Source organism: Apus apus, chromosome 2 (genome assembly GCF_020740795.1).
Source record: "Apus apus isolate bApuApu2 chromosome 2, bApuApu2.pri.cur, whole genome shotgun sequence".
NCBI classification, from domain to species: Eukaryota; Metazoa; Chordata; class Aves; order Apodiformes; family Apodidae; genus Apus; species Apus apus.
The window spans coordinates 43,320,830-43,333,943 of record NC_067283.1 but is presented as its reverse complement, the minus strand read 5'-3'; the positions used below and the strand labels follow the sequence as shown (position 1 = coordinate 43,333,943).

General features: G+C 41.9%; 1 protein-coding gene across 1 annotated transcript in view; it reads left to right on the top strand.

The window, feature by feature from the left end:
* Positions 1-5,740, top strand: part of ABHD5 (abhydrolase domain containing 5, lysophosphatidic acid acyltransferase) — a 29,857-nt gene extending 24,117 nt beyond the window's left edge. Inside the window, exons 6-7 of the mRNA XM_051610606.1 lie at positions 144-330; positions 2,649-5,740. Of these exons, the coding sequence (XP_051466566.1) occupies positions 144-330; positions 2,649-2,738 (277 nt within the window). The 3' untranslated portion in view covers positions 2,739-5,740. The remainder of the gene's footprint in view (positions 1-143; positions 331-2,648) is intronic.
* Positions 5,741-13,114: the final 7,374 nt, after the last annotated feature.

The following is a 13,114-nucleotide window of genomic DNA, read 5'->3' as shown; positions in this document are numbered from 1 at the left end:
TCGTGGAAGCTTATATTTCTTAATAGTAAAAAATCCCAGCCTCATGTGCACTCATGTTACCAAAAGGCCCAGATACTCCAGTTTAGAGAAAAGGCAGATCCAATGGAAATTCAGTTGTTTTTACCCTTTCAAATGTCTTGAAGTGGTGAAACAGCTTTCAAGAACATGACTATTCCTTACGGATGGGCAAAAAGGCCAATGCTGCAACGGATTTCACAGATGGATCGAGACATTCCTATCACTGTGATCTATGGAGCACGTTCATGTATAGATGGCAATTCTGGCAGCACTATCCAGTCTCTGAGACCAAATTCCTACGTGAAGACAATAGTAAGTTGACTTTTAAAGCAGTTTTTTGTTAACTGTGTGGGTTTGTTTAAATTGTGTCTGTTTTTTATACTAACTGTGGAAACGCTGACCCTTTGATTTAAAGCCTGGGGTAATAACTTTTGATTTCTGTAACAGAGAGAGAGAAAATAAGTGTTAGATCAGAGGAAATGTAGAGAGAAAAAAGTATTGACTTCTCAGAGGAAGAAGGAAACTTAACTGTAGCACTATAAGCTGAATTAGATCTTTGAGTAAGGTCATTCTTCTGTGCTAGAAAATATTTTGCTCTTCACTGTGCTAATACAAGTAGTTTTTGTGGTCACTTGTAAGTATCTGTGGTTTTCTCTGTTTTAAGCCACAGCTGTCCTAATATTTGCATGTATGTAAGGCATAAGTGAGGAGGCCCTCATAAACAGTTCTAATATGTCTGTATAATGCTTTTGTTTCTCTCATAAGAGAGTGGTTTGTACCTGGTGCTTAGGCTCTTGTAAGCATATTTAACTTTATTTCAGTCATTAAAAAATACTTCGTGTGGGCTTCCTTGCTCGTACATTCCTGTTTAGAGGTGTAGCATAATCATCTAAATTGTGTGTACTTGTAACTTGATGTGAATGTGCACACTGCATTTTGCATTGATTTCTATAAAAACAAACATTTAAAAGTATTCTTCACCCCTTGTCACATCAGTCAGCGTGATAATTGGATATATATAAACATTACACTGCTATGAGGTGATAAAATGTTTGAATACACCAGCTGTTTTTTTATTGATGTCTAGATCTAGCTGGACAGAAGTGTACAATACGTGATGTCAATAGTGCACTACAAAAAGTCATTCAAATAAAATTTTATAATCTTTATATAGCTGACATCAGAGCTCGAACTCAGAGAAAAGACATTGAACTGTTTACATATGTTAAGGAGCACAAACATATTTAATAAATGTTGACATTGAGACTCAAAGTGTCACTTAACTGCTTTACCAGAGAGGAAGTTGTAACAAAAAGTCACTGCTAAGAAGTGTGCAAGATTGCTGGGATAAGCATTCAGGCAGCTTTTTCCAATCCGTTCAGTGGCTTTTAGAAGGAACTGTAGAAAACTTCATTTCATTCCAAGTAAAAATTTTAGCAAGCCAAATACAGCTTCTAAAAGGTAGATTGGAGTGGTAGAAGGTATAGGGACATTTAAAAAAAATAGGACAGAAGGGTTCTCGTGAGACTGAGGCTGAGATATGGACTGGCAGTGCCATCCTTGGTAAAATGCACAGAGGTTCTGCAGTTTTATTGTGTGTGTTTATTTCTAATTAATTTTTAATCTTAGTTTGTGGAGTTTTTTTAAGCAATAGCATAGCTATACTTTCATGGGCTTAAATTAGAGACTTAAGAGGGAGTATTTTAGTGGAAAGAGGGGAAAATAGTTTTATATACAAACTGCTCTTGGCCTGATTATGAAATGAAAATAGGTCAAATACCTTTACTGTTCACTGTGGTGACGACTTGCTTCGTACTGGTTTTGGCAGAGAATACTAGATTCTAGAAATAGGGTAACCACCCTGTGTGTGGATACTTAAGCCCTTAATTTTGTTACATAGTTGCAGTGAAATAATCTAGGTCACAAATGTCATGGGTTCCCCCCATGTATTGCATCATTTGGATTTTACTTGTCCCTGCTTAACACAGTAGTTGTTAATTCAGAGAGTTGAAATCTGCTTCCACAAGTCCAGAAAATCCCCAGCAATTAAAGCTTCTGAGTTCTTAATATATCCTGGTACCTTTAGTCTCTTCCATATCATTTTTCTAATAAGAGAATACAAATTATTTGATTCTCTCTTTAAGGTGAACACTTAGAGAACTAGAAAGCAGTATGGCAGAACTATTTGAGTGGAGGATGGCAGAGGATGAAGATGAATCAGGAGAACATGCTTTACATATCAAACGTCTAAGTTTATTTTGCAATGACTTATGTCCGCTTGAATGGTGGGGTTTTTTTCAGTGAGGTGTGCAGTTTAGTAAGCAGTAGTTTCACCTTCTTGTCCTGTGTAGCAAAGTTTCTTCAACGAAACAAGCTTTCATTTTTCCTTCTGCTTACAGTTTTTTTTAGGTTGTATGATACCACCCCCTGGCAGCAGTTGTGCTTAACTGCATTACCCCAGGCAGGGTGCAAGAGATCAGTTCTGGTTTTGAAATTTTTCACTTCAAGTAGTAAACTATTAAGTAGGTAAGGTATAAAAGTCAGGTTCTTCACATATCCCAGTATTTAATTATTTGTTTGTTCATTACATTCTTGTGATTTTGACTTATTTCTTCACCTTTATCCTCCAGGCTATCCTTGGTGCAGGTCATTATGTGTATGCTGATCAACCGGAAGATTTCAATCAGAAAGTGAAAGATATCTGTGACTCTGTGGACTGACTGTCTTCTGTTCTTTAGAAAGTCATACCATAGGTAGCATTTAATAGCAATACTCTCTAGGAAATCACTAAAGAGCAAGAAGCTAATGGAAAAGCCTATGTTTGCACACTGTTTCTTCTAAGAAGCCATTTGCACACTTAAACCACTGAGTGCCTTTTTGGGGGGGTGTAGGGAGATTTGAAGCAAACTTTGTACAGCTTTGTTTAGATTGGTCTGTAGATTATTGACCTGTCTTATATGAAACTACATGTAACTTTTAAAACTGGAATTTTTGTCAAAATTGGATTTTGCACGTGTTGAACTCTCTAAAACTGCTGAATTCTCCACTAACACAGAGAACTGTATTAATATAGATGCAATATAAAATGCAATTTGGTTTCTTTATAAAGATTTCTATTATTTAGTTGATGTTTCATAGCAAAAATATGAAATTGCTTCTAAGTTTTAAATATTTTTGGAATCCAGAACTCCAAAACCAATATTTTAAGAAGGTGTAGTATTTTTTTTATTGGATTGATGGCAGCTTATTAAGTTGATTTTGGGAAGGAGCAGGTCCAAAAACAATGAGCAGTGTCTGTCACTGAAATATGTGTGTTAGTTTGTAAGGAATTGGGGCTCAGTGTTAGGAAGTCTTTCTTCTGATGGATTTTATTTCCATTTATCTCAAGGCATCTTTTTCATCTCTGCAATTTTTACGGAAGGCTCGATTTGAAAGAGTCAATGATGTCACCAGCACTCATGCTTCCATAAATATTTTGATATATAGATTTCAGTGATTTAAAATACAGAAGATGACTTGTTAGTTACTCCATCTATTTTTAACACTTTACTACAAGATCTGTTCCTAGCCTAAAGCTAACAATTATAGATAAGTTGTCAAGATTTCGATTAGGGCTAGAGAACAGCATCTGGATAGTGACCATAATTCTCTTTTTCTTTAGGTAGAAAACCTAGTCCACTTTTTAGGAAATTCAGGGTGGAGGAGAGGCAGGGGGAGAATATTGATGTTCTCTCATGGGGAGCTACAATAGGTTATTGTAGTTTCGTTGACATGCAGCCTCCTTATAAGAAGGATTATTGCTGGAATGAACAATGCCACTGTAACAAATTATAATTATACATTTTGGAGAGTCTTTATATTATAATATATATTTTTAATGTAGATTTAAATTTCAGGGATAATCCAGTCTCTGCATCTTCTTAAAATCATAGCTTGACATTAGGTCTTCACATGTTTAGTAAATTATATTAAGCAAAATACTTTGTCACTTTAAAGCCAAATTATGTGGTGGTTTGTTTTTTAACAAGTTTACATAAAACTACTGATCAGTTTTTGAATATTAAATTGACTACTGAACAGTTCTTGATACTTTTATACATGGAGAATTTGAATTAATGATAGAACTGTCTTAAAGCTTGAGTAGATTTCTGTGTGTTTTTTTCTAAAATTAAGGAATTGTTGCACATACATGATGTGGAAAGCAATGATACCTAAAATGTTCAGGAATTACTCTGATTATGTTCCCAGCCAAACATAATCTCTCTCTTTCTGCAGGAGATATTTATCTATATGGTGCTATGTAAACATCAAACAGTCTTTGTAATTGCCTTGACTGGTAGCACTTAATATCTAACCAGCTAAAGATTTTAATTAAAATTAACTATTGAATTAAATTACTTTTTCACTTAGCAGATGCCCACATTTTAAACAAAATTTTGGGTTATTTTCTAAAATCTTGAGCTTAAGACAGAAAATCAGAATAGCAATTATATTTTTTAATGTAAACTGTAAATTATCAGATGTGCCACCATTTAGGTGGATGCCTTCATTATGTATTTTTTCAACCTTTTTATGTGTCTAATTTGTGTTTATCAACCTAAACAGCTGTTTAATTGTGTGTAAAAAAACTAATGCAAAAATATATTTTGAGTCTTCTCCAAATAACAAAAGGTGAATCAAACTATTAGTATCAGGTAGCACTTACTGTTGGGAATTCTAGATTCCACATCAAAAGATGGATAAAAGTTGCACACTGAACATGAATATTGTTTTAAATATCCCTTGCTTTTTTAGCCTATTGTACTGATAAGACTTACTGCTTAAATTTTGCACAATAAAAAATAAGTTAAACATTATGTTTGTGTAATAATAAGACATGATGTTGCTTTTGTAAAAGTTGTATGTAATTAAGCCCCCTGGGAGTCAAGAGTATTAAGTTGCTAAACTATCCAAAATACATTAAAAATATGGTCAGGCTTGTTTTCAGATGTCTCGGTGTTCTTAGGTTTTCTTGTATTTAACTGAAACTAGTAAGCAGTTGTCAACAAGTAGCTGCAAGCTCAGAATGCTGGTTGTATATAGAAAGAAAATGTTTGTTGGATATCTTCCAGGCAGTATTAGATACTGCTGTGAAGGTCAAGATGGAATTCTGAATATCCTGTTGTGTGCAACATAACCCAATAAAGTTACATTAATAAACATCCTGAGAGGTGCCTAACAGAAAATGAATGGCCTGTAGTGAAAAGCTTTGGGAGCTAGGCCTTTTGTGAGTAATTGCTGTCTAGGAATAAGCTCAGTTTCTCCAGAAGTTCAGTTTCAGTGTGGTAACCAGTTGCCTATATGTACTGTGAGCACTGAAAACTGATGGTGCTAATTTTATAAGAGTGCTACAAAATAAAAGAAGAGTCCCAGGCATAAAGGCACACAAAGATCATCAGAATGCAGACAGCCGTGTACCAGAGGCTAAGCCATAACAAAAAGAAGCCAAAATATTAATAAAAATCCAAGATTAACAGTCTGAGTCTCCAGGACACGCTTTTCTTCCTGAGGTTGTTGTGATAAAATGTTATTAAAGTAACTTAGTGATATTTTGTTTGCATGGCTGAGTTCATCTTGTTACTTATTGAACCCTGCTAGATCAGATTTTAGTTCTGAAAAACTGATTTTCGGAGAAGTAATTTATTGATAAGACTCTATAATAAAACATTCACAACCATCACAAGCAAGTCCCTGTTTGTATCTGATTGTGAAATGGAAATGGAGAATATGAATTTGTAGGTGTTGAGCTTGGAAAAATGGGTCCGAACAGGAGAAATGTTGTCATCTGGTTTCAGTCAGATTCAACCAATGCTGGCATTTCTTTTTAAACTTTAACTTTTTAATGTTGTTACAACTGGTCATGCTGAATTGATGTGACAGGCTCTGTCTGAAGCCCTCTCAGTGGTCTGTTGTGGTTCCTCAAACTCCTAGCCCTATCAGATCACAGTTATTCACCTTTCTGACTGGGAATAAAACAAGATTAATGACCATAAAAACATCAACAATCAGTGTATAGCCAGATACCCTCACAAATGCCTGTTTTGCCAGCATTCATTAAAATGTGAGCCTCCAGAATCCTAAGGTGCATAGTCGACTGCTCTTTAGTAGGTAATTTCTTGGGGCTCCTCCACTGTCATTTTGTTGGGTTCTTTTACATTTGCCAGCTCGCCATCAGTGCATCCTGTGATGTTTAAGCATGGCAGTGCACCCAGGCTGCCAGAAGCCTTCATCTGGGGGTTTATTTTGCAGGAAACACAAGTGAAGCTTTTCAAAGAGTCACTAGAGGTATCTGGAGAGAAACGCATTTTAGTGGGACTAGTAAGATCATAATAGGACACAAGTCCTATTATGAGCAGCAACTGCTTTCTGGTGTTAGTGGCAGTAGATGGAAATGGACAGAGACTTCAGGTCTTCAGTAAGATGATGGATGGACCAGTGCATAGAGTAGCAGCACGTACTACTAGAATGACCGCATGTACCACAAGGAACAGTAGGAGCTAGAAAGGAACAAGGCAACTGAAAACAGCAAAATTCAGCTGAAGAGTTGGAGGGTGTAAATGTTTGCTTTAAAAGCCATTTCAGCTCTGGGTGGGGATAAGGGAAGTGATGAAGGAAAGGTTTGGGGTGCTTAGGGTATAGAGAGAGCAAGGACTGGCAAACAAGGAGACAGAAGAACCTGGCTGATGTTCTTGGAGTAGGTGGGAAATTCTGAGCTAGAGCAGAAGGTTGGCTGCTGCAAGGAGATGACAAATCCCCAGGCATCCATCATCTGTGATCCAGATGAGTGCTGAACTGAAGTATCGCATATAATCAATTCCTTAGTGCCTTCATAAAACACTGTATGTTTGTCTTAACAATAGCTTTCTCTCTGGGTGCTGGAACTAGACAGCAAGCTAGCATTGCCATCTCTAAACTCCCTTCCCTTTAGTTTTATTTGAACTAGCTAAGGTTGCTGCTCAACAACATGGCTCACTGAGGTAGGACAGATGCCTGCAGCTCCAACTAGAAGGAGACCTGGCTGGAGAGCCTGGATCTACACTGTGTGGGGCACTGTCAAGTTTTGGTATCCCCACTTTAACTAAAACTTGTCCTCTGAATGCAAGTGCTGTTTCACAAGCTGGATACCGTTGCCTCAGACTTGGGTGGGAAACATTTAAAGAAAGACTGTCTCCTGCAGTGATGGGGAAATGAGGAGAAACTGGATTCTCACAAGTCAAAAATGAGCGAATGGTGAAGCATGAGGTAGGGGGGAGATGCTAGACTGCCTGAGGAATGGTGAAAAATCAAGATGTCTGTCAAGACTTGCCAATAAAGGTCATAAATCTGTCTTGTACAAGAGGAGTGGAGGTCCTTGGCTCTGTTCCAGTTTGCCTCATTGCATTTTGATCACAGGAATATCCTACCTTAAGATTTGAATGCCGTCAGTAAAATGTAGAAATGTGGAAAGATTTATTACATGTATTTTAAAAGAAGAAACACAAGTAGCAAGAACGCACTGCACTGAACTTTAGACATTTTTGGGTATGTACATAATTTTCAAAGCAATTAGGAGCAAGATGAAAATGGTGACAACACTAAAAGTTAGGTGTTCACTTGTATTTTATGCTTAACTTGTAGAGGAAAGCTACCAAGCTGAAACTGCTTGTTTTGGAAAGCAGGGTGAGGGCTGTGAGGGGGAGTGTGACCCCAAATGTAAGCCAAGAAGTGGATGTGCTTTGAAAATTAACTACTGCCAAAGCAGAATCTCCATATATTTACAGGTCTATTTCTGCATTCTCAGATTCGCCTCCTGGATGTGTGAATGACTGGAGCTGTGTGTGGAGCAAGGTGAGGCTATCACTTCCTTTGCAGCTTTGGGATATTTAAATGCGTGTCTGATATTCAGCAGCCTTTCTGCTTTGACTTATTTAAAGATATTTGCATTCACTCAGAGCTCAAATCTAAAACAGGCTGAACAGCTCAGTGGATACAACCCCCCCAGCTAGAATGCCCAGCTGAAAAGGGGATTATTGCTCCCGTTTACCTCAGGTTTATGTTCTCCTCAGCACCTGCCAGGAGGGAGATCCATCTCCCTCAGCTTGTCCTGCTGGATGCTGAGCCCCTGTGTTTGACCATGCACTTGTGGCCAGTTTTGTCTCCTGAATACCCCCAGCACATGCTTTGATAAATACAGGGTCAAGGAAAATAACCATTCTGCAAACACTCTGCTTAGAAAGGATGTGCACATGAAATACACTGGTAGTGGGATGTAAGGGAGAAGGACCAACACCTGAGGACTCCTGAGAGTGGTGGGATGATGAGCCCCATCCAGCCCTTTGCTCTGGCTTGTTTCCAAGCTTACAGGGCCTGATACCACTGTCATCTCTGCTGCACACCCCCGACTCACAGTTTAATTCCCTGTATCCAGCTGTCCTGAGCTGCATGATGAAACCTTTAATCCTCTTGGACATCTTAAACATCCCTGTCCAAGAAATCCACCATCAGTTAGCCCACTTACCAGCTGAAGCCTTCAGGAATACATGCCTGTTTCTATAAAGAACCTTTGCAGGGTAATAGTAGGTGCAGGTAAGGCACATACAAGGCTGAGGAGATCACCTCTGGCCAGCTCATCCCCCACAACTGCTTCCTGCCCAGCTTTCAGCCCCTCTCCATGCCCTGCAATGCACTTGGCATGCAGCTGGTTCTCTGCTTTGGGAATGCCTCTCCCTGGCCAAAATCCTCACACTTTCGATCCTGTAGACCTCCTGTGCTTCAGCTCCCATGTTCGGGCTTCCTGTATTGCCCAGGCAGGGTGAGGCTGTGCTGGGATTCTGCATCCTCCTGTAGCAGCTTCCAGGCTGTATGGCACCTGCCATGGTTCCTGCTAGCAAATGGTCAGGTTGGTACCTTCCATGAGTTAGAGTCATGCCTTGTTCATAGAAAACAAGAATTCAGGTGTGGCACAGAGGCAGTTGACACCAAAATGTCACATAAACTATTTTTTTTTTAAATACTGGCAGATTTCAGCAGTAGTTTTGGGGACAACTATTAACCACAGAGCAGTGCTTGCCTATTTCAGGCTAGCTATAGATTTGATTTTTAAAGGGATCTAAAAATAGTTTTTACTTAAACACTAAAGGGTTAGTGAGAAGCTGTGTTTGTTTTTTCCCTGGTGATAACTGGAAACATGAAAATCCAGCCAGGTGAATGAATCCAAGCTCTCATTCAGTCACATCTTTAGTTATAACAGAAAAAATATTACAAAAGCATTTTCCCCAGGTCCTTCAGTGCAAGCCAGCTTCCAGTCAGGGCTGTGTGTTCCTGTCACCCTGTTATCACCATGCCTGCATTTTTGGCCGTGCAGGGGGTGAGCAGGAGCAGGGGGGAAGGTAACACTCTTGCCTCCTTTAACCCATCAGCTGGGAAGCAGTGGCTCTCACCTCCTTTCCTCCATCAGTTCTGTTCAGATCCTGCTAGAGGGGAGATGATGCCCCCAAACCACCCAAGCACCCCCTCTGGGCTCCTTGCTTCTGCAAGGTGCTGCGTTGAAGGGAAGAGCTGCACTGCAATTTCTTTTTCCTCACCTGGCAGATTGATAGAGTATAGAACCATAGAATCATTTTGGTTTGAAAAGACCTTTAAGATCATGAAGTCCAAGCTATAATCCAAGATACCTATAGGTGCAAACGGGTGAAATAGGAATTTAATCTATTTGTTTCACCACTTCCATACAGGAAAGGGAGGGTCATGGATGAGGTGAGTGCAATGTGGTCCCATTAATGCAGACATCTGTAGTACTGCATCGTAGTTTTATTTATCCTAATGTCTTTTCACAAGGCAGAAATGAAACCCACACAGAAAGGCTAGACATTGGAAAGAGGAGGGGTACACAAATGAACCTCCTCTGTTATTACAGACAGTCCCCAGAATGAGAATAAATGGTGATAAGAGGAAAAAATAACTGCGACAGAATTATTAAATAAGGGGCAACTTTTAAAGTGGCTCCAGTCTGGCTTCTAATTTTGTTCCTGTAATTTGATTGTGGGTTTAAATGGGACTGCTTAGACATTAGATATTTGATCTGCAAGCAGCAGCAGGTATGTGGCACCGAAGTATGTGTTGGGGCACAGCTGTGGGGATGCTCTGCCAGGGCTGAACGGGTGCTGTGCCCTGCCAGCCTGCTGAGGGGGAGGGCTGCCACCCCCAGGCTGCAGAGTGGTGCAGAAACACCCTTTGCTCCACTGAGGCTGCCACCAGCACCTGTCAAGACCCCCAAAGATGGAGAGATGCAGGGTTTGGGTGAGACAGCTGGGATCCCCCAGCCTGTGCCAGCCTTCCCTCTCGGTGCACCCTGCTCGCCCTGGGAGATGCAGCAGCTCACAGCTGGCCGTGCCCAGGGGCCAGCAGGGGCAGCCTTACTGCTGCTTCCCTGGATCTCCCCAGCAAATTTTGGAGTAGGATGGCGTGTGTGCACGCACGGGCGTCACAAAAAGGAGCGTGTGGAAAACGATGCTGCACCCAACGAGAGCAGAGGAAAACAATGCTGTGCGACACAAGGGCAGAATTCATTATTGGCCCATTAGTAAATAATAATAATAATAATAATAATAATAATAATAATAATAATAATAATAATAATAATAATAATAATAACCAACAAAAAAAAACCCACAAAACCAAACAAGAACCACACAATACAAAAAACAAAACCAGACAGACAAACAAAAACCAAACAGCCAAAACAGGAAAAGAAAGGTACCTGTCGGGCACCAGCAGCCGCCGGGTGCTGCAGGCTCCGCTGCCGCCGCTGCATGTCACTGTTAGGACAGCGCGGCCCGGGAAGGGCTGGCCGAGGGGTGTGCAGCTCCGGTGGGGACAGACCGCGCTGTCCCCAGGGAGGGATCACCCCTGTGGGGATGGGTTGCGGGCGCCCCACACCAGAGGATGTTGAGCCCGGGCTTTGGGGGGGAGGCAAAGCAGCCGAAAGGCTCCGTGCCTTCTGCAAAGATAGGTTGTCCACAAAGTGACGGAAACGAGGAGCTGCATGTTTAGCTCAAAGGGTGTTGGTTTGGTTTTGGTGGGGGGGTTTTTTGTGTTGGTTTGGTTTGGTTTTGTTTTGTTTGGGTTTTTTTGTTTTTGGTTTTGGTTTTTTTGTGTGTGTGTGTGGTTTTTTGTTGGTTTTTTTTTGTTTGGTTTTGGTTTTGGTTTTTTGTTTGTTTGTTTTTGTTTTTTTGTTTTGTTTTGTTTTGTTTTTGTGTTTTTTTGTTTTGTGTTTGTTTGTTTGTTTGTTGTTGGTTTTTTGTTTGTTTGTTTGTTTTTGTTTTTTTCCGAGAGGCACCAAAATAGCACCTGGTGTTGATAACTGAGGACAGGGGAGTTGGAAATTCCATTCCCAGCCATTCCCAGTCACCCCAGTCCCTCAATGGAGCAACTGGGGATGTACCAGCTGCTCCTAAGGGAAAGGGAGAGTTCACTGGACCTTACTGGTGGGGCTGGTGATGGTGGGACCTGGGTCAAGGTGAGGCTGCTTCCCTCGCCTCAGCTCCCCTACCCAGGAGGGTGACCAGCCCCACAGTGGGGAGCAGGATCTGACCCTACCACAACTGGATCATGGGGCTGGCTGGGATGCTGAAGGGTGCTGGGGCAAGCCTGTGAGGGCTGAAAGGTCATCACACAGCTTAGGAGATTATTGCCATGGCCAAGCTCACATGGGCATTGTGCTGCTGGACTTGGCTGCTAGGTATCCACCTTCCTGGTCTGGGTGCTGGTGATGCAAGAGGAGGTGACACCCGAGCCCATGGCCACAACCTCCTCTGTGTTTCTCCTTCCAATCAGAGGTGGGAATGTAGCGACAGACCACACAAGGGGTGACACGTCTGCCCTAAAAGAGCTTGTTACAGAAATAGGGCATGATTTGTAGTTCAGGGGAAAAACAAATGCCACCATGTGCCCCATCAGGGGGGCATGGGTGCAAGTAAAGGAGGGGTTGTTGCTCTCTGCCTCCTCACTCCCATGTGCTGCCAGACATCTAAAAACACCCTCCAGAAACAGGGATTTGTGTCAAGGATACTTCAAGCTGCAGCAAGATCACCTCTTATTTTATGGGAGATACAGAAGGAGAGGTGACGTTGCTGCAATCAGGAGTGCTTTGAGGACACAGACTCCTGGTAGCCAACAGTGTCATTACACATGAAGCCATGTTTTGCCTACCTGATGCCTGTGTTCATGCAAGAGCATTATAGTGCTCAGGTGACATTTGAAAGGATCAGGTGGAAGATGTCTGTGGCATCCTACGAGTCCTTGAACTGACCATCTGGGCACCTGTGTTATCATCTCCCTGTCCCATTGCAATCCCTGCCCTCCATCGCCTGTCACCACCAAACCAAGGTGCCCGACCCGAACCCTGTGGCCATGTCACATCTCTCTGGAGGAGCTGAGGTCAGGACAGTAGCAGTCTGGCATCCCAGCACTTGATGCAATACTGAATTTCTTGGAACATCTCAGCCTGGAAAATGCCCTCCTCCCACCCCGCCCCAGGGGGCATTTGGGCATCTTTCAGACTGAGATGCTCTAAGAAATTCTGTGACATCTCCACACTGTTCTGACTGAGATGCTCTGAGATGCTCTAAGATGCTCAGCTGCTTGGCAGGTCCCCCCAGCACACATGCATGGGCTGTTTGTCTCAACAGGATATTAAAAAGCAGAGATTATAAAAGCAAGGCACGATACGAGGCGAGGCTTAGCTCACAGCACCAACATTTATCTTCTCTCCGCAGCTCAAATTCAGTGTGTAGGAAACACCTGCAACCCCCACCAGCCCCTCCTCATGCCCCGCCCAGGACAGACACACTCCTCCTAGGGGACCCTAGTGCTGCGATGGGGGTCAAGTACTCTGGTTAATTTTCTCACAGGGCATCATGAGATACGCTTCAGCTCTGGCTGGGGCACCTGGTCCTGCCTGCACTGTGGGTCCGTTTTCTCTGGTACTGCCCCCAGCATGGACTGTGGTTCTGCATTGCAAGTGGCTTCTTCCCAGCACAGACATCTTGCTCTGGCTTAGATTTCCCGGTGGTATCGC